Consider the following 25,700-nt stretch of genomic DNA (forward strand, 5'->3'; position numbering starts at 1 on the left):
GCAAGCAAGCACTCTTAAGTGATGAACTTACAAAAAATTTATTAGAAAACATTTAACACAAAAATAGACAACATGATAAAACAATTAACATGAAATGCATGCTTGGTCTGTTTCTTAAAACATTCATGCCTAGATGTGTTTCGTACCACATTAGGGCAACATAAGGCATAACACATAGCAAACACCTGTAGTTTCATGATACACAGCTCAGTGTGAAAATGTTGAAATATGTTTTGATATTTAACTAAGATTAATGTGAAATAAGTAACTCAAAAATATTTTTGTTCCATGAATGGTCCAGTGAATAAGATGAAATGATATTTGCACACAAGTGTCATAAATGAAACTTGTAATTACCAGACTTAACCAGTAATTACAAATAAATAAAATAAATGTTTATTTCTACAAGTAAATACTATAAATAATAAAGCTTGTCCTGTAAAGCATTACTACATGGCTATAAATAGCATGATTTGTCAGTCAGGATGGCAGAGAAGATTTGCTCTCTAATTAAGAGCTGTGAGATTTGAATCCATTATTCATCATTGTGATTGCTTCCATCCTAATTGCTTAAGTTTTCCTGAATTTGTGCTTCAGCATGCATGGTGAACAAAGCTCTCTCTCTCTCTCTCTCTCTCTCTCTCTAGACACCTAACACAAAAACCATTTAGATGCAGTCCATTAACATTGTACAGACCCTTCTCTCCGCCAAACACAAACTACAGATTCACAAATCCTACATCATTTCTTCTGCATGATCTACGTATAGACTCATTTGCTATTAACGCCCTCCTCCTCCTCCTCAGTTCCCCCTCTTTGATAGCATAGTAGGAAACTTACAATCTTCACCTTCTCACTCTTCAGTTTTGCTTCTTCTAACAACTCCTTTATGACCTTCCTCATAGAATACTTCTTGCCTCTCAATTCATTTGTACCAACCAAGATAATCATTTCCTTCACCTTACCTTTTTGCATCTGAATGGTGCGGCTGATATCATGAATGTTTGCACCCAGAAAACAGATTTTGTCATGTTTTCATTAAGTACACCCCTGATCACTGAGTCTCCGTACATAATTTTCTCCTTAACTTGCTTTTCTTGTTTGTTCAGTCGGACTGCCTGCTTCTTTCTCTTTTCATCCCAGCTAATCTCTTGCCGCTTCTGCAATTTCTCAATTTTGTGTGTTTTCCCATTCAAGCATGCAAATTCTTTATTAATGTCCATTTCGTTCTCCTCTGTTTCCACGGCTACACATTCAACATTAATAACATCATTTTCCATCTTACCATTGGTACTGTCTACTGTACTAATATTTGCTGCATTCTTGTCACCTAACAGACACTCACTTTTGAAACAGTTAACACTTGCTCTCTCCAGTTTCAATTTCCTTCCACACCTTTATTTTTTCACACCAAATACATTTTACACAAACAAACTGCACTGAATAAAATCCCACAAATTCAAATCGTCTGACAACATGGTCTTTGCCATCATTGTTTGTTCATGCGCTGGTGCCATGCTGACAATATGGTATTTAAATATTAAAAAAAAATTTTTTTTAAGAAAAAACGTGACATGACTGTTGTGACAGTGGATATAATTCTTGTGTTCTTCCTAGTAGACCTCCCAGAAAGACCACAATACCATAAGTTCCAAGCACAAGGGCTCTTGCACTTGCAACCTGCACACACCTGGAATCGAGAGAGAGAAGGATGTTGATCCTTAAGAAAGTTGATAAGGGCAGCCAGTTTTATATGTGGTATGAAAGCAATTCAGAGATTATATTTCTTTAGTTCTGGCTATTTTTTCTAAAGTGTCCTTGATATAGGGAATAATAGCAACATTACTATAATCTGTATGTTGGGAGGGATGTTAGCTGATGGGAGGAACAATTATTTTGTTAATCTTTTTTGGCATAATAACTACTCGATAGTAGCCTTGAGGGAAGGCTGACTGAAACAGAGGTTGGAGGCTCTGTTGACACAAGTTTCCATGATACCATACTATTGGGAGGGGAGATGATGGGAAAAATTTGTAGATGTAAAGGTGTAATCCCTATTTCAAACCCAAGGACTCAAATCAAAATCTTCCAAACTCTATGTGTACAAAACTACCTACAATTACCAAACTTAGTATACAACTTCCTCTTATTATAACGTAAAATACTTTAGTTTTATGTCATGCTTATAGACTTAGAAGGTAGAAAGGGTAAAACAAAATGCTTGTCAATATTATCTGAACAAAAAATAGGCACGATGACCAAATTTGGTATAGCTTTTTTTTTTTCAAATGTGGTGTCCAACTGTAGTCTTGAGATTTTATCTAAACAAAAGATGAGCTAATTAACAAATATAGTGTATACTTTTCTCTTATTGTTAACTTAAAACCAACATGAGTTTAGTCATCCTCTGTTACAACTAATATTACAGAGTCAAACACTTGTAGAGTTTACTAAAGTAATTAGCAATAGCCTAGGCGTTTCCTGCACTTATTAAAGTTATTTGCCTGACTTTAACTATATGCATGTTTCTAGTTTTAATATTAATAAAATACAGTAATAAATTTTAGAAAGTACCTCTTACAGTACTACTCACAAAAACTGTATTCTTAGCTGTTGGTTTTCAGGAACCAATCAGTGTAAACATTTTGCAGATCTACCCTCTATTCTAAAGCATGGCAAATCCTCACATATATTCTCAGTAACATGGCTATTAGATATTTCTCTTTTGGTGGGTAAATTAAGCTAAAAATATATCCATTTCTGTTCAGCAAATGAAAATTTCTGGGAATGGATTGCACCACCATTTACTAAGAAATTCAGTTTACTACAGTGAATGTTTTGAGCTTTCCCTGTTTAAAATAGAAGCGGATCTACAACCCAGGCTGGGACTTTTCCATAGTTTGTTACAGAATCATTTCAGTGTAGGAGCATTTGTTAAATGTATATTTACTCATCTGTTCTTTGTTTCATTATTTTTATGCATTTTATTTCATTCTTATAACATGAAATATTATAAAATAACATCATTATAATTATTTCATGAAGGAAGTATATTTTCCAATACACAAATATCAAATAAAAAGAAATATTTCATTCCAGTTTTAGTATACGTATTTTGTTCATTTTTTCTGAATTACATTGTATGCATATTTTATAAATGTGAAGAGGGTGCATAATCATATTTTATTATCACACTGGAATTATTTTATTTAAAAAAATAAATATAAATAAGGAGTTGAAAAGTTATATTTTAAAGAATAAGTTACATATAAAAAACATGCATGTTTATAGAGATAGGTGTAACCAGCAAAATAGAGACACTCTATTTTGAAACTAGTGAAACTCTTTATGATGAGAAGCAAAAACTACTTTTTTTTTCTTTTTTTTGCAAAGTAGCTAATCTTCAGCAGCTACTAAAGGAAGCAGTTTGGTCTAATCAATAAAGTCAAAGATTGAAATCTTTGAAACCTGTAAATGCTCCAATTTCTATTTATCTAGCAAAGTATTATTGAAAACAATGCAAAAATTATCTCTTATTATTATTATTACCAACTTTTCTACAAGAATGAAACTTCTTCAGATTACCCAATGTGTATGCAGCATTCCCTTTTTCAACTGAATGAAAATAAAAATTTTAATTTTCAAATCACAATGATAAAGCAGTGTTTAAAATTTATAGTTTATATAGATTCATGCAATTGTGTGTATATTTTATGTAACTCCCACTCATGAAAGTTTTTTCTATAAAATAAATCTATAGTACATTCATAATTTTAAAAAAGACAACTGGCAAACAATTAACGAAAATGAAAAGGAAATAACTAAAGAAGAATTAGAAATTAGCCTGAAAGAAACAAGAAACGGAAAATCACCTGGAGAAGATAAGTTAGGTTCAGAACTATATAAATATGCACGAACAAGATTCAAAGAAAGACTCTTATTATTTTAAAATAAAATTTACTCAACTGGTATCCCCCCCCCCCAGTAGAATGGAAAAAAGCAATTGTGATTCCTATCTTTAAAAAAGGTAATAGAAATGACCCTAAAAACTATAGAGGTATCAGTATACTAAATTCCTGTTAAAAAATATATAGCAGAATCTTAAATAAAAAACTAATGAAATATTCCGAAAACTTTATTCTAGAAGTACAGAATGGACTTAGAAAAGGATGATCATGTATAGACCCGGCCTTTTGCCTAAAATTAATAATAGAGAAAAAAAGAGAATACATTTAGAAACACATATTGCATTTATTGAGTTTGAAAAAGCATTTGACAAAGTTAAAAGAAACATATTATTTAACATATTAAAAGAAAGACAAATACCAAATAATATCCTAAAAGGTACCACAAGTATATGTGAAAATAATCAAATACAAATAAGATTAAATCATGAGCTATCATATACGAGAGAGATAAACCAAGGGGGTCCGACAGGGTCAGCAACTCTTTTTAATATCTACTTAAATGAAATAATAATAAAATGGAATAAAAATTTACATCAAGGAATTAAACTTTCTCCTACAGTTAACTTAAACACGCCAACGACCAAATAATAATTACAAATTCTGAAGATATACAGACAGTTTTAGATCTAAATGAGATATCCAAAGATTATGGTATGATAATATCAACAGAAAAATCAAAAACTATGGCCTTTAAAGGACAAGATCCAGCAAGAACTAAAATAGTAATAGATAACAAGATCTTAGAACAGGTGAATTCATTTAACTACCTAGGATGTATGATCACATATGAAAATGAAAAAGATAAAAACGTAAAAATTGCAAAATATTTAAAAATAACAGGTGCAATTAACTCTATATTTAAACCAAATCTAGTTCAAAAACAAATCAGGCTAAAAGTATACAATACATTAGCCCTAACAGTCTTAATGTATGGAAGCGAAATCTGGACAATAAAACAAAAAGACAAACAAAGATTAACAACAGCATTAATGAAGTTTATGAGAAAAACTGCAAAGTATACCCTATTTGATCATAAAAGAAACAAAGATATTATGAAAGAATTAAACCAAGAACCAGTAATAGAAAAAATTAAAAAATATAAACATAAATGGATGGAACACGTTCAAAGAATGAAAACAGAAAGATTACCAAAACAAGCCTTAAAGTACAAGCCATTAGGAAAAAGAAAACCAAGACTTAAACGATTCAACGATGACTTCTAAGGCCGGAACAGGCCATGCTAGGCCTAAATCCTTGATACGCATGATGATGACATTCATAATGTGGATAGGTTAAGGATTTTTTCTATTTTTTATTAATCATATATATATCTTCTTCCTTTTCCCTCTTTTGCCTTGCAGTGTTGAGGGTTTTCTATTCATTTAACTGCAACCGTACATAAGGTGGTTAGCCCTATGCTTCCTGGTGTATCCTATGTCTGTAGAAGAGTTGAGTTCTCAAGGCCAGTTTGCCTGCTTGCAGGATGAAACCCCAGATAAACTGGGGAGAAAAACTCTATGGTCCATGTCCAAGAATGATCCTAAGCTCCTCACATCAGCAATGGGAATCGAATCTAGGACGCTCCTTTCTCAGGCACATGGTTGTGAAGCACATAGCCACTCGGCTAACCACGTGAACATATATATATTTTTATTTTTATTTTATTTTTTTAAATTTTTTTTAATATATTCTGGAAACCCTGCTCTAGAGACCAAACGTAACTTTTTAAGCCACTTCAGGTCTCCAATAAGAGGAACAGATCCTGTAAGTCAGAGAGGAGGTATGCTAACCAGGCTGGCTATACATAAGCACATTAGTTCGATGTCTCTAAAATAAAACAATATAATTATTACAGAACAAAAAATCAATGAAAAATAAGTACTAGTAATTAATAATAGCTATTGAAAATATTATTTATTATTAAGACAATGCATTAATAATTATGATAATGTAGAAAATTAATAATATTACTTCAGAATCCCTCCTATAGTATAGCTCTGCAGGAGAAGAACGTATCCACAAATCTTCAGACTCGAGTACATCAAAATAATTTTCATACTCCTCCTCTTCATCTTCGATATCAGTTATAATCTTGTCCCTATCTTCTTTATGATGTCTCTCATTATCAGATTTTGAATTTCTTTGAAAAATTTCAAATTTATACATTTACTTTTTGTTCAAAAAATAAATAATAAAAAAAAAGTAATATGCAGATCAAATAAAAAAAAGGGACAATTTAAAATTAGATACATTATCTGAGAATGCTAAAAAATTATCTATAAGTATGACATGAGCATGAAATAATATGAACCATATCAAATAAAAGTCTTATCTAATCTTCAAACCATTCATTTTATTACAACACTGAACATATTGCACAATATACTAATATCATCTGCAAAAATAGGATATTCATGAAATATGCTGAAATATGTGGAAATCATCAGGAAAAAGTCTGAATTGCAGAGTAGAGAGTTCAATTTATCAAATCAACATTTTCTAAGAGCAATCTGAGCAATGATCTTCATAAGATGATGCCTGTACTTACAAGAAACTATATCAATCAAAAGACATATTTTTCATGAATATCTAGGAAATCATTATTCTGCAAAAAATCAGCTATTTCCACATTCAAATTTCCATAGCTATAGTGATTCATGTTGAAGTTTCTGGAATAAAAACTACATGGAACTGGAATGAAAATAAATCATTTACTAACTAAATTAAATATTTAGATAACATTTTCCCAGCTCAAGTTAGCATTATCAAAGGCACTTTAAAGACACATAATCAGCAAAGACTAAGAATGAAATGACCAGACAAGGAGTCATATAAATGAAGGGTGACAAGAAACAACCAATAACTGCTATATGCCTGGTGGCAATAAAGAAACTGAGCATTTTTCCATTATCGTAAGTACATTTTACATTCTGAGCATGTTTTGAATTTAAATCTCCTGCAATAAAGATTGCGTGGCCTGTGCCTCTAGTACTTCTTCTAAATCAGATTCTAATAGCCATTTATGAGGGTGGCCTGAAAAGTTCTCAGCCTAACAATGAAAAAACGAATTTATAATCCCAAAATTATTTTTATTTTTTAACATAATCTCCCTTAAGACTAATACATTTATTTCAGCACCATTATCCCATCCCTGTAGTGGTTCTCAGTAAGAGGAAGAGATAGAAGTCAGAGGGAGCCAAATCTGGGGAATAGGGTGGATCCAACAATTCATAGTGCAGATCCCTTAATTTTCCCATTGCCAAAACACCTTTGTGGACAGGTGCATTGTCCTGAAGAAAGATGATTTTTTCCTTCTGCAAACCGGGTCTTTTCTCACGAATTTTTTCATCTAGTCCGGTTAAAAGATAGCAGTAATATTCTACAGTTATTGTTTTACCCTTTTCAAGATAATTAATAAACAAAATATTTTTAGCATCCCAAAACACCGGTCATGACCTTTCCTGCTGATGGAACCAACTTTGTCTTCTTTGGTGCTGAACAATTGGTTTCTATCCACTGTTTTGACTGCTGTTTGGATTCTGGTGTGTAATGGTGAATCCAAGTCTCATCCATAGTAATAAATCAACGCACAAAATCAGTTTTATTCTTGTTAAAATGCTCTAAACACTGCACAGAGATTTTCATGCAAGTGCGTTTTTGATCTGCTGTGAGCAAGCATGGTACCCATCTTGCGCAAAGCTTTTTCATTTGCAATTCTTCATGCAAATACACCCTCTATACAAAAAGAAACCGAACTGTTCGAAAATAGAAGAAACTAATGGTGCCACCTGTTATATCTTTTTGTTGGCGAAAGCGGTAACCTTCATTAGTGTTGTCAACTGTTTATGACATTTGTTTCATTAGAAGCTGAGTTATAGTGCCAAGAGTGACAGTGTGTTTTGACGAACGGTCAGAAAATGACTTTCAAACAGAGAGCTGTGATTGACTTTTGTGTTAAACTTGGTAAACATTTTACCGAAACGCATCAAATGCTTGAAAAAGCATACGGTGCTGAATGTTTATCCCGTACTCAAGTTTACAAGTGGTTTAAGCGATTTCAAAGTGGTCGTGAGATGCTTGAGGACAATGAAAAGCCGGGTAATCCAAAAACTGGACCGAGTGAAGTTAACATCCAAAAAGTGCATGATTTCATTGATTGAAGATGAATTGGGATTCCAAAATCAACTGTGCACATTTCGACGAATTCGCAATTTGTTCCCCACAAGTTGACCGACGACCAAAAAATGCATCGAATTGAACATTGCAAGGACCTCATTAAAACCGCTTGTAAGGACTCAAACTTCCTTGAAACAAAGTGCCGGAGTGCCGAGTGGAGACCACGAAGAGGGGCATCCAAAAAAAAAGTCACTTGGAGAAGTCAAAAGTAAAGACAATGCTGATTTGTTTCTATGATTCCAAGGGCATTATAAACAAAGAATTCATTCTGCCTGGCCAAACGGTCAATGGTGAGTTTTATCTCGAAGTTTTGAAGCGATTGATAGTGAGAATTCGTCGCATATGGCATGAATATTGTGATGCGGGCAGATAGCCACTTTTGCATGATAATGCACATCTCATTTTTTGAACATTGTGAGACAGTTTTTGAACAAAAAACAAGTTTGTGTGTTGAATCACTTGCCGTATTCACCTGATTTAACACCCTGTGACTTCTTTCTCTTCCCGCAACTTTATTTGTCGATGAAAGGAAAGCAATACAACACCACTGAAAATGTTCAAGAGGCAGTAACCACGACACTCAACAGTATCCCAAAAACCAATATAAAAAACTCATTTAATGAATTAATTGACCATGCCAAATGCTATATCAAAGCTGAGGAAGAGTATATTGATTGAAATAAATGATTTGAATAATTATAATTAGCCTGTGTTTTATTTTCTATCAAAAGTTCGGTTTCTTTTTGAACAGAAGGTGTATATCCTATGCATTGTTTTGAAATGCCTATAGTCTCAGCAATTTCATGCACTTTGACTCACCGGTCATCCAATACCATATCGTGCACTTGATCAATGATTTCTGGTGTTGCTACACTTTTTGGACATCCTTCATGTGGATCACCTTCAAGACTGGTATGGCCATGTTTAAACTCGGCAGCCCATTTCTTAATTGTTGAAAATGAAGGAGAAGAGTGCCCATAAACTTTAATGAACTTCGAATGAATATCTTTTGGCATTAAACCTTCTTTTACAAAGAATTTTATAACTGCACGATACTCAATTTTACCATTTCAAGGGATACAGACAACACTTTTGCTTCAGACAGTTGTATAAAACAAACTACCTGATAGAATGACTTGCAATTTCACAAGGATGCTTATGGCAGATGTACCAACTCAGAAAAAAAAAATCATGCAGATAGTGTTGCCATCTAACCGCTAACTGAGTGGTTAGCATATCCGCTCTCCAGCCAAAAGGCTGCGGGTTCAAATCCCACCATGGGCATGGATGTTTGTGATTGTCTGTGGAAATACTAGTGGTGGTGGTCGGCAGTAGATGGTGTAGTTGCGGTTAGTTGTGAATGAGTGATGGAAACAGAGCTGTAGAGCAGGTGCCCTCCCTCGATGAGTCGTTGGACTCCCTGGAGGTGTCATATAATAATAACTTATGGTTGAGGCCGAGAACGTTTCAGGCCACCCTCGTATTTGAAGAATTGTAAGCAGAAAAAAATCTTGATAAAGCCTGTATTAGTTGTATGAATTTCCTATAGTATCTAGATTAGTGGTTATGTGTGAAATGTTTACATTATGTGGTATATCTTTTTAAATGAAGATAGTCATGCCATCATCTTGATCATCAGGTATGTCATTGCAATAAGAAATATAGTTCCTAAGTCTCGATCTATCAGAAGGAGAAAACATGTTTCGTTGGCAAGGATAATATCCACATGATATTGTGAGGCAAATTCTTGAAGTTCAAGTAATATATTTACTAAACCGTCGACATTCCAACTAACTATTTGTAAGGAAATGGATTTTCTGTTACAGTTAGCCATACAGGAGCATAGATAGAATAATTTGTGTGTGTTTCAGAAGTTTCAGAAACACAGCAGTACAATGTAGGGTTGGTTTTGCCAAAGTCTATCATCCTTTCTCCTAAAGTAATTGCAGCTAATGTGGCACTGTTGGGTTTTTTTTTGTTTTTTGATATTTGTTTGTTTGATTGTCAGAAGTACAGAGATACCAAGGTTGAATTACTGCAGAAACCATATCTTCTACATATACAAGTAGAAAAAGGTGTCTCACCTGATTATTAAAATGCTCTGGATAAGAGAAAAAAAGGTGAGAAAGTTTTTTCACTTGATTACAAAGTAAATTACACTTGACAAAAAATTTAATTCTCACTTATTCCGTTATCCAAGTGTAAGTAAACAAAGTTTGCCTGTGAATTATCGTCATGTCGAAACTGGATAGTGAACCTCTCCCATAATGCATAGTAGCATACATGTCTGAAAGGAAGTGTGCTTTGCATATGAGATACTAAGGTAACTGATGCAAAGTCAACAGCCTCTATATACAAGTAGCCTAGTCATGAAGATATTTTGCATACACTTGAATGGAGGAATAAGCAAGAACAGTAGTAAAAGTGAACAAAAGCTATGGGAATGAGAGAGAGAAAGAAAGAAGGAGAAAGAATGGGAGTGCTAGGAAATTAGAAGTCACAAGAGTACAGGAGCAGAGCAAGAGATAGAAATAAAAGAAGGTTAGTGAATAAGAGAACAAGGAGGAAGAGTGTAAGGAGAGAGAGAGAGAGAGAGAGAGAGAGAGAGAGAGAGAGAGAGAGAGTGTGTGTGTGAAAGATGCAGGTGAGTAACTAATGAGTGGACCTGTGAGTTGTGTGATGTATTAAGATTTGATTACTTGTGGTTTGCGAAGAGAATGTTAGCATGCTTGCCAGGAGGAGCAACAGAATATGACTCACAGTTAGGCGAGGTGAGAATGTGGATGAGAGGAAAGTGATGGTTGGGACAACTGAGGTGCAAGAGATCTGAGGTTAATGTGAGGTTGTGCAGCAGAAGAGTGTGTGAGGGAAGATATAATATTTCCCATATATTCATACTTAGATTGCAGTTAATAACAGAGGAGAGCTGTATGCAAGTGATGGGTTTCATTGGAAGATATTATTATTCTCTGGGAAAATGAGAGTATTAGGACAGGGAAACTAATACCAAACAGTGGGTGAGAACAGGAATAAAGGGAATGAACTAGTGGCATTGATAATCATAGCCACCAAAAATTACTGAAATCAGTGAAACATGTTGACAGACGATAATATCTTGACAGGAACAAAAATGCAAGGGTAGAGCATATGCTAGCAGGATAGGGAGGATAAATTGGGTGGTGGAATATTGCTTATGATAAGATGGGTTGCATCCTCTCAAGGTAAAGAATTTGGAAGGAAATGGCACTGATGGTTTGAGAGTATAGGGACGAGGTGGAAGTGAGCAGGATAGTATGTTTAGTAGGATGTTATTACAGGCCAGAGAACAACAGAGAGTGATGAGCATGAAATGTTTAGGCAGATTGGTTTAGCAAGTGCAAAGCAATGATCCTTATAGGAGATTTTAACAGTAGCAACATAAATTAGGAGGAGGAAAATGCATACAAATAATAAGGGAAGAGAATTTCTGGAATTGTTGAAGAACAAATGTCCCAGGCAACACAGCAGAGAAAGAAACATGAAAATCAAGTTTTGGATTTGGTTCTAGTATCAGATGATCTGACTGTAACATTATGTCATCCTTGTCTGTGGTTGGTGAGAGTGACCATGTAGACTTGACTTGGAAAATGAATGGATATGCAAGTATCAAGGAAAATAGAATTTATGTGGAATTATAAACCAAGTGATGATAGATTTAGTTTAACCCTTTATCCCAGTGAGAGCAAACAAAGTTTGCGCCTGAAAATATCTTCAGGACTAAATATAGTGTTGTACTATCTTATCCAGTAAGTAGTGCAACACCAAGGCAACTCGTGGCAAAGGTGGAGCAAGCTACCAGGCACTTCTAACCCAGTATCTCCCATAATGCAAAACACATTTCCTATGTGGATATGTATACTGTTATGCATTAAAGGGATTGGCCATCTACCCAGACTAGTTTCGACCTTTATTGAGGTCTCTTCAGTGGGAGCCAGGCCCAGAGCTGGAGATACCAGGCAGAAGCAGTAGCAAGTCATCTGTGCCTATGGGAGTTGCCAAAAGGTTTATCACCTTTTTTAAAAATTACTCTGGATTTAGAGAAAGATGTTGAAAATTTATTTATCACTAGGTTAGACTATGATAGATTTAGTTTAATCCTTTATCCCAGTGCTTACTGGATAAGCTTACTGGATAAGATAGTACAACACTATATTTAGTCCTGAAGATATTTTCAGGCGCAAACTTTGTTTGCTCTCACTGGGATAAAGGATTAAACTAAATCTATCATAGTCTAACCTAGTGATAAATAAATTTTCAACATCTTTCTCTAAATCCAGAGTAATTTTTAAAAAAGATGATAAACCTTTTGGCAACTCCCATAGGCACAGATGACTTGATACTGCTTCTGCCTGGTATCTCCAGCTCTGGGCCTGGCTCCCACTGAAGAGACCTCAATAAAGGTCGAAACTAGTCTGGGTAGATGGCCAATCCCTTTAATGCATAACAGTATACATATCCACATAGGAAATGTGTTTTGCATTATGGGAGATACTGGGTTAGAAGTGCCTGGTAGCTTGCTCCACCTTTGCCACGAGTTGCCTTGGTGTTGCACTACTTACTGGATAAGATAGTACAACACTATATTTAGTCCTGAAGATATTTTCAGGCGCAAACTTTGTTTGCTCTCACTGGGATAAAGGATTAAACTAAATCTATCATAGTCTAACCTAGTGATAAATAAATTTTCAACATCAATATAAACCAAGTGATTATAATAACATTAGAAACTAGCTTTAGGTAGTTCCATAAAAGAAATAATTTGGAGGGAAAGATACCCAGCAGTGCATGGAAGTTAAGAAATATTTATCGACAGCAATAGCAGATTACATACCTCAAATGAAAAGAAAACACAATCTGATGTAAAGTGGAGGAGACTAATGAAATGAAATAAGAACTGGTGATGAAACTGATGGGGCCAGGAACTTGACTAAAAAATCCTAAGGAATTCTCTCATTATGTGGCTAGTAGAAGAGAGAGAGAGAGATGATTGTGGACAAAATTTTGTTAGCTGAAAATGGGGATCAATTGCCAATGCAGATGACACAACAAAGCTACTTTATGATTACTTTGTTGGGTATTTCATTCTGGAAAAGTAGGTTTTATTCCTAGTGGAATGACTGAAGGCTTAGAAATGCATGAGCAGAAAATGCTTTGAATATCTAGTATACTCTAGAAGTCAATAAGGATCATTTAAGGTTCTTATTTCATTTAAAAATGAGATAGGATGGAATTTTGCCATGTTTTAAGAAAATGTACTAAGAAACTGAAATCCACATTGATCTGGCTGTTCAATGAAAGTCTAGCAACTGAAAAAATCATCTAGAAGTGGAAGGAGAATAAGATGGTGCTATATATATAAGGGTAGTTGTGGTATGGAAGTAAACTACTAAGTAGCTTGTATCATTTGTAGTTAAGATTTTTTGGAGAAATTAGTAAGAGATTGTATATAAAATTGGGAAGACTATCTAATGAGGAGCAGCATGGATTTTTTTAAAGGATAATCTTCTTTCATTACCTTTTATAATAAAGGTAATTTCATTACCTTTATTATAAAATACTGCCATTTTTTTTTCTTCAAAGGTATTTGATGGGGTGCTACATGATGTGGATGTTGCAAGATATGGGTTTAGATATCATGTTAGCAAACTGAATTGGAAACTGTCAGATATCAGAGAGTTGAGCACAGGAAAACAGTATCAAGGAGAACAATAGTCACAAGGGTTCCATAGAGTTTAGCACTGGGACCATTATTGTTTAACCTTTATGTCAATGACACTGTCACTGGATTGGAGGGAGTTATTCATTTGTCTGCAGATAATATGATTATAAGGGCTATTAGTAACAATGCTGATACAATGACCCTTCAGGAGAATTTGAATAAGCTGGATGGATGGACAAACAAGTGGGAAATATCAGTTTAATGCAACCAAGTATAAGGTCTTGAAATTTGGGAATCCACTGATGGGAGGATGCATACTCTATTAATGGAACTCTATTAGAGAAGTGGAGGAGGCAGGGAGATCTTGGGATGATGTTCGTCAATAGAAATCTGAAGTTAAAGGTGAAGTTAAGAGTGTGGTGAAGGCAACCCAGAGGACTACCACAATACTGAGAAAGATGCTGACCAGCAGAGATAAATGGGTGGCAGTTCCATTTGTGTGAAGCTACAATCAAACTGCATCTAAATTACAGCATACAGATCTGGTCACTGGGATCTGAAAGGGATGGAGAAATCTTGGAGAGGGCACAAGGAAAGTTAACAAAATAACAACAGGACTGTTACAATATTGGTTATGAGGACAGACTAAGGAAATGAAGACTATAGAGTGTGGTTAATAGAAGATAAAGAAATGATATGATTAAGACATCTAAGCAACTGAGAGATATTTACAGTACCAACACTAGAGGAATTTTTCATACTGAAGGACATGTGAAAGGAACAAGAAGAACTGGTCACTTCCTGAAAGTTGCAGAAGTGGCTGTTTGGCATGGAGATGGTTCGGACCATGGAATACATTGCCAAAGAGGGTGGCAATGTATTCCATGTAAGAGTGCATACAGCAAACAAATTTAAGGAATGGCATGGTAAACTATGTGCTATCTAAAATGGGTATAATTCATGGATATTATTTATTAATCACTTAAGGCATCGGTCATTTCAGACAGAATTTAAAAATTGTACCAATACCTTTATATACTTTTATGCCATTTTGATGTCCTATAGCAATCTATGTTTGTCTTCTATTTGTATTGCACTCTGATAATGATATAATCTAAGCAGAAATGATGAATAAAGTCATTATTTTTGTATTTACATTATGACTACTTTTCGTGATATTTTAATTAGTTATGAATCACCTACATGTATCTGTTAAAAATAAGCAGAAACAAGTAATTATCGATCCTTAGATTAGCCAGGCAGACCAGTTAACTGGATGATTAATAAGCAGTATTTAACTGTTTGATTACCAATTATAATGGCTTACCATGCTTGAATGGTAAGCCATTATAATTGGGCTAATATCCTTAGTCCAACCATTCAATACATTGGTGTCCAAAACCTAAAGACGAACACTATTTCTGAAGATTACAATTGCAAATTCTGACAAATCAGCTCGTGTCAATTTGTGTAACTGTGATTTCAAGTAGAAAGCGGGTATACATTCAAATTTTCGAATTGTGCACAAAGGAGTCAAGTGATAGCATTCAATAAGATAAAAGGCAAAAGGCTGCACTAAGCAAATTGTGTTTGAAAGAAGCTCTTTTCATTAAGGAATAAAGTTGCAAACTTGGATGTCATCTAGATAATGTCTCAAAGACATTATCTAGATGATTTCACATGGAGAAGAATTACTGGAAAGCTTGAAGAAGGCTGCAGAATTACTAATATTGCCAGAAAGTTTAGAATCTCACATAGCATTATATCCAGGTTCTGGGCAGCATTTCAAACCAATGGAATGTGTTCCAGACATTTACTAAAAGGTCACCCTTGCTCTACCACGGAGCATGAAGATAGATTTTGATTATAACAGCAAAACGTAATTGATGCACCATGGTAGGTCAGCTTGTAAGTTGGCTCCATTCAAGCACAAGTGGCAGATATCTCAACAAACTGTGGCAAGACATCTGTAACAAGTAGGCCTATACACCCGAAAGCCTGTAATCTGCATCCATTTATCCACAGCTTATCATAGAGCACATTTTCAGTGGTGTTGTATCCATGAAATCTGGCCAAGACACCAATGAGCTAATGTACTCTTTACAGATGAGAGTTGTTTTAATTTTTCCTCCAATTCTAGATGACACTTGATTTGGCAAGAAAGTGGTACTGCTTACCATTGCAAGAATGTTTCTGAAAGGGACAGATACATGTGCTGGGATCATGGTATGGAGAAGCATTATGCTTAATGGATGCACCCAGCTACAAGTGCTGGAAAAAGGGGCTATGATTGGAACTACATTGTAACAAAGTTCTTCAACGTCATGTTTGATTGTTCCATGATGCTGCAGGTGAAGAATTCATTTTTATGGATGATAATGCTGCCACACTACATCATACACAAACAGTGGAGATACTTCTGGAGACTGAGGATATTAATTGAATCGAGTGGCCAGCATGCTCCCCAGATCTCAACCCCCATAGAACATGCCTGGGATGCAACAGGAAGACTCATTGTGGCGCAAAATTCCCTTCCAAAAAACAAACAAGGCCTTATCCTTGTTTTGAAGGAGGAGTGGACCAGGTTGCATCAAGAACTTCTGAATCACATGGTACGTTATGAGAGCTGCATCGCAGTTTGGGTAGACATATTTCATACTGAAATGTGTGTGTCTCTCTCTCTCTCTCTCTGCATAGTTTTCTGTGAGCACTGTACATTATTTCCTTAATCCTTAGGAAATTTGTAACTTTTGCCAAAAAACATATTGCAATTTAAGTTGTATGAAATTTAAACACAGTTTTTGCGTAATATAATTTATCTATGCTGGCAATAAAATAAATTTATCCACATTTGCCTGTAGTCATGAAATTTTTTTATACAGGTAGAAATGTAATTCGTCCTTAGCTTTTGGACTCGAGTATTTTGTGCCATCTTTCATGGATTAACTTCTCAAAAAAGATGAAAAAAATCATTCATTCATTATAGAGAAAACAGAGAGAGAAAACAAAGGGATTAACAAATATAACGAAATCTTACTTTGCTGTAAAACCACTAGAATATTTCTTTGTAAGATTTTCTGCATTTCTATCTTTATTTTCCCTTTCTCTGCTTCTGTATTTTCTACTAAAATATCTCTCTTTTACTTCATTACTTTTTCTGCTACTCTCTGACTTCTCTTTGTAATGATCGTTTTCACTTTTTAAGAATTTGCTGTAATCTCTCTTGCTTTCTTTTTTGCTACTATCATGCCTCTTCTTAATTCTGTCTCTTTCTGAACTATGCCTTACATGCCTTTTTTTAGAAGAGCTGCAGTGCTCAGGAACAGGAGATTTGTAACGCTCAGAGCTGTTAGGGGATCGTATGACTCTTTTCTTATTATACCTACTATCAATTTTGCTACTTTTGTGATATAAAGATTTGTGGCCTTCTCTTCCATGATATCTTCTTTCTCCTCTCTTTGATTCCGAATCGTCTGATACTTTATTCTTTTGTATCTGTCTAAAAAGGAAAGAAAAAATATTGTATTTATGATACAATAAATACAATTATGATATGCAGTTATCATGATCAGATGGTTATTAAGCACCTGCATACATATTTTAAAAACTCAGTGCTTCATGAAAAAATGCAACTTCTGAATTATAGCTAACTCAGACTATAAAAATATAAAGTAAGTATCATAAACAAACAGAAATTTTAGTCATTACATAGACATACTAGTTCCATTACCTAAAACAGAACTGGTGGCTTTTTCATGGTTAAAAATACAAATGGTTAAATTCAAATAAACTAATTAAAATGGGTAAATTCATGCTAGATAATAAACATAAAAAAGAGTGGCATGCATTAGCTGTCTGCAGTTAGTGAAGTTGAAATCTATATGTCACTTAATATGATAGTCCTTGGTTTTATTCAGTGATCTATGCATATAATTAACTATAACAAATACCTTCAGAAGTCTGGAACAAAAGTTCTTTTCTATAAAGTATGGTTGAAAAGTTCAAATCAGTTGTAATGTTGGTATTATAAGTATGGTTGGCCAAACTAGAGCTGTCTTTTCTTTTATGGTCAACACTGCAATATACCCTATGTCCAAAAAGAAACTGAACTTTTTGAAAATAGAAGAAACTAGTGGAGCCACATGTTGCATCTTTTTGTTGTCGAAAGCAGCAACCTTCATTAGTGTTGTCTCAACTGTTTACGACATTTGTTCCATTAGAAGCTGAGTTATAGTGCCAAGAGTGACAGTGCATTTTGACGAACGGTTGTCACAATATTCGTGCCGTACGCAATGAATTCTCGCTATCAATCGCTTCAAATCTTCGAGATAAAACTCACAGTTGACTGTTTGGCCAGGCGGAATGAATTCTTTGTGAATTGGAATCGTAGACACAAATCAGCATTGTCTTTACTTTTGACTTCTCCAAGCGACTTTTTTTTGGATGCCCCTCTTCTGGTTTACGAGTGGTTTTAATGAGGTCCTTGCAGTGTTCAATTTGATACATTTTTTGGTCATCAGTCAACTTGTGGGGAACAACTTGCGAATTCAATTTATGAAGGCCCAAACTCTCGGTCGAAATGCTGTGCACAGTTGATTTTAGAATCCCCAATTCATCTTCAATCTATCTCATGGACGATTCTGGGTTTCCTTTGATGAAATCGTGCACTTTTTGGATGTTAACTTCACTAAGTCCAGTTTTTGGACGGCCCGGCTTTTCATTGTCCTCAAGCATCTCACCACCACTTTGAAATCGCTTAAACCACTTGTAAACTTGAGTACGGGATAAGCATTCATCACCGTATGCTTTTTGAAGCATTTGATATGTTTCGGTAAAACTTTTACCAAGTTTAACACAAAAGTCAATCGCAGCTCTCTGTTTGAAAGTCATTTTCTGACCGTTCGTCAAAACACACTGTCACTCTTGGCATTATAACTCGGCTTCTAATGAAACAAATGTCATAAACAGTTGACACAACACTAATGAAGGTTGCCACTTTCGACCACAAAAAGATAAAACAGATGGCGCCACTAGTTTATCTATTTTCGAAAAGTTCGGTTTCTTTTTGGACAGAGGGTGTATATTCTTTCTAACCTCATATCCATAGTGTATCTAGCATATGTAAGCTAAAATATAAGAGTATGGAATTCTATATACTCCTGGGTATTTGTAGAAAGGTGTACTATCTTTAGGTGATCTCAGGGAGCTAAGAACAGTTTGAGTTGGTTTAAAAGTTGCTCTGATGTTGTGAACTTTGAAAGGAGATGCTATTTCAATCGATTTCAATATGGTATTATGATTGAGTCTTTGCATTGGATATTCTAGTTATTGGGAGAAGTAGGATTTGAAAATAAAAACTTATCAACTCTTTTCTTGGAATAGCCATTGAGAAACAAAAACATTAGAGGGTCTGGAGTTCTGTCACGAGATGGTCATCATTTTATTTTTTTTCCTTTTTAGAAATTATGGACTTTACAATCATGTTACAAATAACTATTTTAATTTCCTGACGTTTCAATCTTCATATTAAGATCATCATCTGGAGCATATACAAATATACAGGACAAGCTGAGTTACATTACATACAGTAAGCTAGAGAAACAATGATTTGATCACAGGTTATTCTACTGGCATGACCTCTAGTGAAAAAAAAAAATTTTTTTTTTCAATTATTTAGAAACTACATCAAGATAAATTCTATTTAGGATAACATGAATAAACGTTTTTTCTTATAGATAGTTTTCTTTCAGTAGCAATGATGTCCTATTTTTAGCATTACAATTGTTATTTTTGATTTAGGATCCTGGATTATCTACAGTCCTGTTTATAGTTACTCTTAGAGAGGAAGGTTTTGTGCGTGGAATATGTGTCTTCCATATGTTTGGGATTTTTTTGACCATCATTATTGTTCAGATTGGGGTGGCTGATAATAATCTCACAGGCTTCCTTAAATTTGATTCCATAAACAACTAGTTGATTACAAAACAACAAAAGCACTAGTTGTTTTGTAAACAACTAGTGCTTTTCCAGTCAATTCTATGTAAGGTGTTCAGGGCATGATCAGAAAGGCCAGCTTCACCATAATTATTACATTTAATAATTACAGGGGCAATAAATACGGTATACTCCAGGATGGGCCAGCAGAGGGAGTGGGTCTTTGGATGAGTTGAATAAGCCTTTTAATTTTGCAGGAGGGGTTTAAAGGTAGCTTTGAGGTTGTATTTCTGTAGTATTCTGTTTATTTTATCTGATGTCCCTTTAATGTAAGGAATGGTTATAGTTTTATTGTAGTCTGGTTTATCTTTGTTTTTTTATTGAGGTCTTGTAGAGAATTTTGTTAATAGTGTTTTGGCTGTAACCATTTTTTTGAAAATTATTGCTGATAACTTTAAATTCATCTTTCAGTGCATGTTCACTGGAGCAGATTTTCAGAGCCCTGTTTTTTAGAGTATTAATGACACCTAGTTTTTGTGTTGGGTTGTAGTAGGAGTTTATGTGTATATATTGGCCAGTATGTGTCGGTTTCTGATAAACAGTGAAGGAAAGATTGCCAGAAGGCAGACGTGTGACAAGTGTATCTAGAAATGAAAGTGTGTTCCGTTTTTCAATCTCAATTGTGAACTGTATGCATTTGTGTGGTTTGTTTAGGTGGCTAAGGAATGTGTCTAATGTCTGGTGGCCATGGAACCATTTTTTTTTTTTTTTTTTTCACTAGAGGTCATGCCATTAGAATAACCTGATAACCTGTGATCAAATCATTGTTTTTCTAGCTTACTGTATGTAACGTAACTCAGCTTGTCCTGTATATTTGTATATGCTCCAGATGATGATCTTAATATGAAGATCGAAACATCGGGAAATTAAAAGAGTTATTTATAACACGGTTGTAAAGTCCATAATTTCTAAAATGAATGCTGATCACCATGCAACACTAAAAGAAAGGGTCATCATTTTATACTACTCTATTCTTTAGGGTGTGGATTAGGTCAGTTTTCAGAATTTGGAGGGCAGTAATAAATACAGCAGATGAATGTTACAGAAAAGGAGTCAGATGAGCTCAAAAGCAGAGGATTATTCTAAGTTTTGCATTCTCTTGCTCTTCATAAAGGCACAGATACCACCCATTCTTGTGTGGCAAAAATAATCATGTAGAATGTAATTTGAACAGTGAAGGAGGTGGATTGTAGTTGTTATAACTAAAATTTGGGTTTCAGTCAAGAATAGAAAGTCTGCAGGTGATGGTGAATGTCATTTATGATGGAATTTATACCAAAGGCATTGAAATGAATGTGGAAAGTGATTTTTTTTTTTTTGTAGAGATTCCGTTTTGTTTAAATTTAGCTTTTTTAGAGTGAGAATTTAAGGGAGTTTTTTTTTATTCACAGTGATGCTATCACTGTTTGTTACACATTTCATTTTTTAATAAGGAAATAGCTGAAAAGAACATGATGACACATAGTGCCTCCCACATACCACTACTCAAGACTCCATTTCTGCAGGCACAACTTGGCAGAAGAATTATGCACTAGCAGACCAGGAAGACTCCTGACTTGTTACTGATGAGCCCATTAACATCTGGCGACTGGCTTGCAGCTCTCTTGGGGGTGGTTTTGATTTCCCAAGTATATTTAGCATGCCTATGAAATGTATCACCCACACTGCATGAAGTGGGAGGGGGGGGAGGCTTTACCTACTACCACTCTGCTTGCAATAAACAGAGTAGTAGTAGAAAAACAATAAGGGATTTTTATCCCCTTAACTTATCAACCTCTCCAGAAAAATAGCCGTTTGGCCTTTTCATCTAGAGTAGTAGTAGTGTTTCACTATATGATGAAGGTCATCTACCACCAAGTGAAATGAGCTGGCATTTCCTCATCTCCCACTTTTTGGTAACGTAGTTTGTTTCTCTCTATCTTACCTTGCAAGCATTTCCTCTACAAAAGGATATCTTCGTAGATGGAACCACCAAAATGAGCTGGCATTTCCTCCATCTGCGAAGATATCCTTTTGCAGAGGAAATGCTTGCAAGGTAAGGTAGAGAGTTCTTTTTGTGGAAACAAACTACGTCACCAAAAAGTGGGACTGACGTGGCTGGATCTTGCAACATCTATTCATTATTAATTCATATGGATTTCAAATATCAGTTGTATGTCTTCAAATAAGCTTTCTTTAAAAAAAAAAAAAAAAAAATTGTTGCTTTTAACCCCACACTTATTAAACATCTCATTCTCGGATACTGCCAGTCTATCTAATATTTCAGTCATGACCAAGCTCATCTCATCAAAGGTCACTGTTTCGCATATGCTATTGTCAGTGACTACCTAGAGGTAATCCATCGTAAAAAATATAATTAATTAATAATAAGGCAGTGTTTTATCATAATGATTTTCTGTTTGCATTCATGCTTTCACATTTATTAAGAAAATATGTTATCTTCAAAACTTCAGGATTTAACTACAGCATATTCCCTCTCTTCTCTGAACCTTAAAAATGGAAGATGATGCCAGTGTCAAAAATGCCAAAATTTTACCATGAGGGGACATATGTTTTCGTCTTAAAATTTATGTTACTGTGCAATTTTTAGGGCAAAAACAATGTAACATATAATTTTTATATAAATAAAACCAAGTCATAAGTTTTACAACAGTTATAGATTCTTGGATCTTTTGCATATAATGGAACAACCAGTGAAAATTAACTTTACCTATCTTTGCGGAAAAGTTTGAACCTCATATGGTCACCTTTGACATTTCTAAGACATCTATCTGATCAGGTTTGGCATAGAGGTCTCCTTACTGAGCTGCTATCTTATGGACTAACTTCTACCTTTCAAACTGAATTGCCAGTTTTGCCAACAGTCATTCACCTGAAACGGTGAATGGTTTCCTCTTTTCAGATTTACTTACCAATACCAGGGGTATCTCAGGGGCTCTCAACTACATTTTTCATATACAGTAACAATTTGCTCTCATTAATCTCAAATCCTATTTATAGTTTTGCTGATAAATTACAAACCTTTCAGTGCTCAAATGATTCATGTTTCAAGATCCCCCATATCCAATGGCTTAACACTAATCTGCTCACCATTCTCTAGTGCAAAAATAATCTAGTGCGTTTCGATGCTACCAAACCATAATCCACTAATGTGTCTTATTTTGCAGAAGAAAGATTTCCTACTTCTTTCTTTCCCATCTCTTTGGATAATGTTCCAATCTTAACTAACAGGAGGAAAGTCAAAACCTAAGAAGAGGAAGATCGGTATCCTCTTCTTTTGTTCATTTGTACATCTGGCCTTTCCTGGCATGAAAACATTAAATTGATAACCTCTTCAACCTTAGGAAAAAATAAATAAAAAAATTGGATATCCTCTTTCAATTAAAACACTTCTTTTCACCTGCACAACTCTATTACTGCATAAATCCCAAATCCATGCAACCCTAAAATACTCTTCTCACATTTAAGTGGTGCATACCTAAAACCTCCTAAGCATTCGGCATTGTGACCACATTATAACATAAATAAAGAGTTTAATAAAAATAAGCAATTAAAACCCAACACGTTTCATACGTCGTAAGACTTACATCATCAGGGGTAGTGGTACATAAAAGTTTTACACAACAAAAGCCTATTAACAATTAATTACATATATAAGATGTTTTTAATAACTTCATAACTGTTAAATATAATTGTGTTTTGCTTATTTTTATTTATATCACAATGTGGTATGAATAGCAAAAACTTCCCACAGAACTGCTAAACCATCAGGTTTTAATTGCTTATTTTTTATTAAACTCCTTATTTATTTTATAATGTGGTCTCAAAACCAAAAACTTCCCACAGAAACTTACGTGTATGTCTGATGCTTATTTCATCATTAGAGAAAATAAAAGGTAATGGTCAAATTTAAATTAACTTGAATAGAGTATCCAAGTTTAATGTTGATAATGTCAATGGCATGGTAAGAGAAGCCAGATTTATTGGATTACGTGTATATGATGTAATCTTGCTGTTCTGAGAATCTTTTTTTTTTTTGAATGATATATGTGACCATTATATTTGATTAATTTAACTGCTCATTTCTTCTGAGCTTTAACAGTATGTTCTCTTGATCAAATAGCTACAACCAAGACTCAAGTAGTAAATGTATGCTATGCGTTATATTTTAGTTCTGAATGTTGTTTTACTATTTCCTTTATTCAAGTATTGGTATATTCCGGATTGCATTCCTGGTGAGTGTTTTCTATCACCATGCTGTCACTGCTTGTTTAATTCAGCATTCTTTCAAAGTAATACTCCAGACATTTAGACTATCTTTTTCTTCAGTTTTCATGTCACCTTTATCATCTATGGTTCCTTTTATAGTACTCTTTTACTCTTTCTTCCATTTCTAATTTTTTTCAGTAGCAGCAGAACATTTTACTACCTTCCGGATATTTATTTTCTATGTTCTTGCCAAAGTCTTCCCATGACTTTTGTTTAGCTAGTTTTAAGCAGTACTTTACTTTCTTGCATTTTTCTTTGTATTCTCTAAGAGAACAAACCAGGAACAAATTATATGCTTTCTTGACTGTCTCTTCAACTTGCTGAGTCCACCATGGAATTCTGATTTTCCTAACCTTGCAGACAACCTCACCACATGCCTCTTTGCTGAATCAATCAGTGTTTTCTTCTACTGAATCTCCAATGTTTGGTTCTTGTTTTCAAACGCTTTCATTTTTTTTATTGAATAATGTTTGTGTATTTGAGTCTACAGTTCATTACTGAAAGCTACACAACCTGTATTAATTTTAAAACTTTTTATTCACAGACACTTCTTTTCAATAAGAAATTCAATTTTATTCTGCTCATAACCAAATGGTGATCACTTCCAATTTCAAATCCACAGTATATTCTTGTGTCCTGAACTAGCTGGAAAATATCACTATCAACAATAACACAGTCAATGCGACTATGCTATTATTGATATTCATTAATGCGAGACTCTTCTTATTTTATGCATCTTCTTTCCATGTGAATTTGTGCACATTTTTATGTTGGAATATGGCGTTAGTAATAACTAGTCCATGTCCTGTATAGAAATCGAGCAGGAACTTATTATTACTTTGCTCTTTTTTTTTTCAATGTTTCCAAACATTTCTGCATATCTGGTAATCATTTCCTACTCTGATGTTCAGATCTCCAACAAAGATCAACTTTTCCTTTTACATTGTGTAGCAGTTTTAATGCATCAAAAAATTCCTCCACTTCATCCTTAGTACAACTTTCTGTGGGACCATAGGCACAAATAGGTCTCAGTATCCAGTTCCCCATTCTGATATTTGTGGCCTGCTATTCAAGAAGATTATTCTTGTATTTAGTGTTATATACAATAGTTATTCCTACTTTTCCCTAACTGTTATTGACTGAATATAACATCTTGTTGCTTAGAAAGATTTTGCCTTTTTGTTTTATTTGTTTTGGTAACACCTATTATGTTGATCTTCTACTAGTTCCCATTTCTTTTCAATGATGATTCTTATATTGATGATGCCAATCTTGAATGATCATGATGATGAGTTGGATTTGTACCAGTAGTTGACTTTTGCTGTTCGCCATTGTACCTTGACAAAAACAACAAGGCCGCATTTAACATGGCATCACCATGTTAAATGAGGTGAAAGATTGTTAAATGAGGTGTTAAATAAAGTGAAAGATCTTTAAAGATCTTTCCTCAACCACAGAACCTTTTTTTCCCACTTAACAATCTTATGAGTGAAAGATTATTAGATTTCACTTCTCTATCCAATGGCTTTACTGGATAATTTTTTGTACTTCATTATGTTCTCTCTCTCTGCCCCTCTGATGAAATCTACAAGATA

The 25,700-nt window shown here is 34.4% G+C and overlaps 1 protein-coding gene across 4 annotated transcripts in view; it reads right to left on the minus strand.

The window, feature by feature from the left end:
• drosha (ribonuclease 3 drosha) overlaps positions 1-25,700 on the minus strand; it is a 454,213-nt gene that overhangs the window by 364,845 nt on the left and 63,668 nt on the right. For all 4 annotated transcript variants that reach the window (XM_090395920.1, XM_090395901.1, XM_090395928.1 and 1 more), the window contains 2 exons: positions 16,880-17,341; positions 5,940-6,108 (listed from right to left, as the gene is read on the minus strand). In XM_090395920.1, coding sequence (XP_090252046.1) covers positions 5,940-6,108; positions 16,880-17,341 — 631 coding nt within the window. The remainder of the gene's footprint in view (positions 1-5,939; positions 6,109-16,879; positions 17,342-25,700) is intronic.

This window comes from Typopeltis vanoorti, chromosome 1 (genome assembly GCF_054136105.1).
Source record: "Typopeltis vanoorti isolate ZY-2024b chromosome 1, IOZ_Tvanoo_1.0, whole genome shotgun sequence".
NCBI lineage: Eukaryota > Metazoa > Arthropoda > Arachnida > Uropygi > Thelyphonidae > Typopeltis > Typopeltis vanoorti.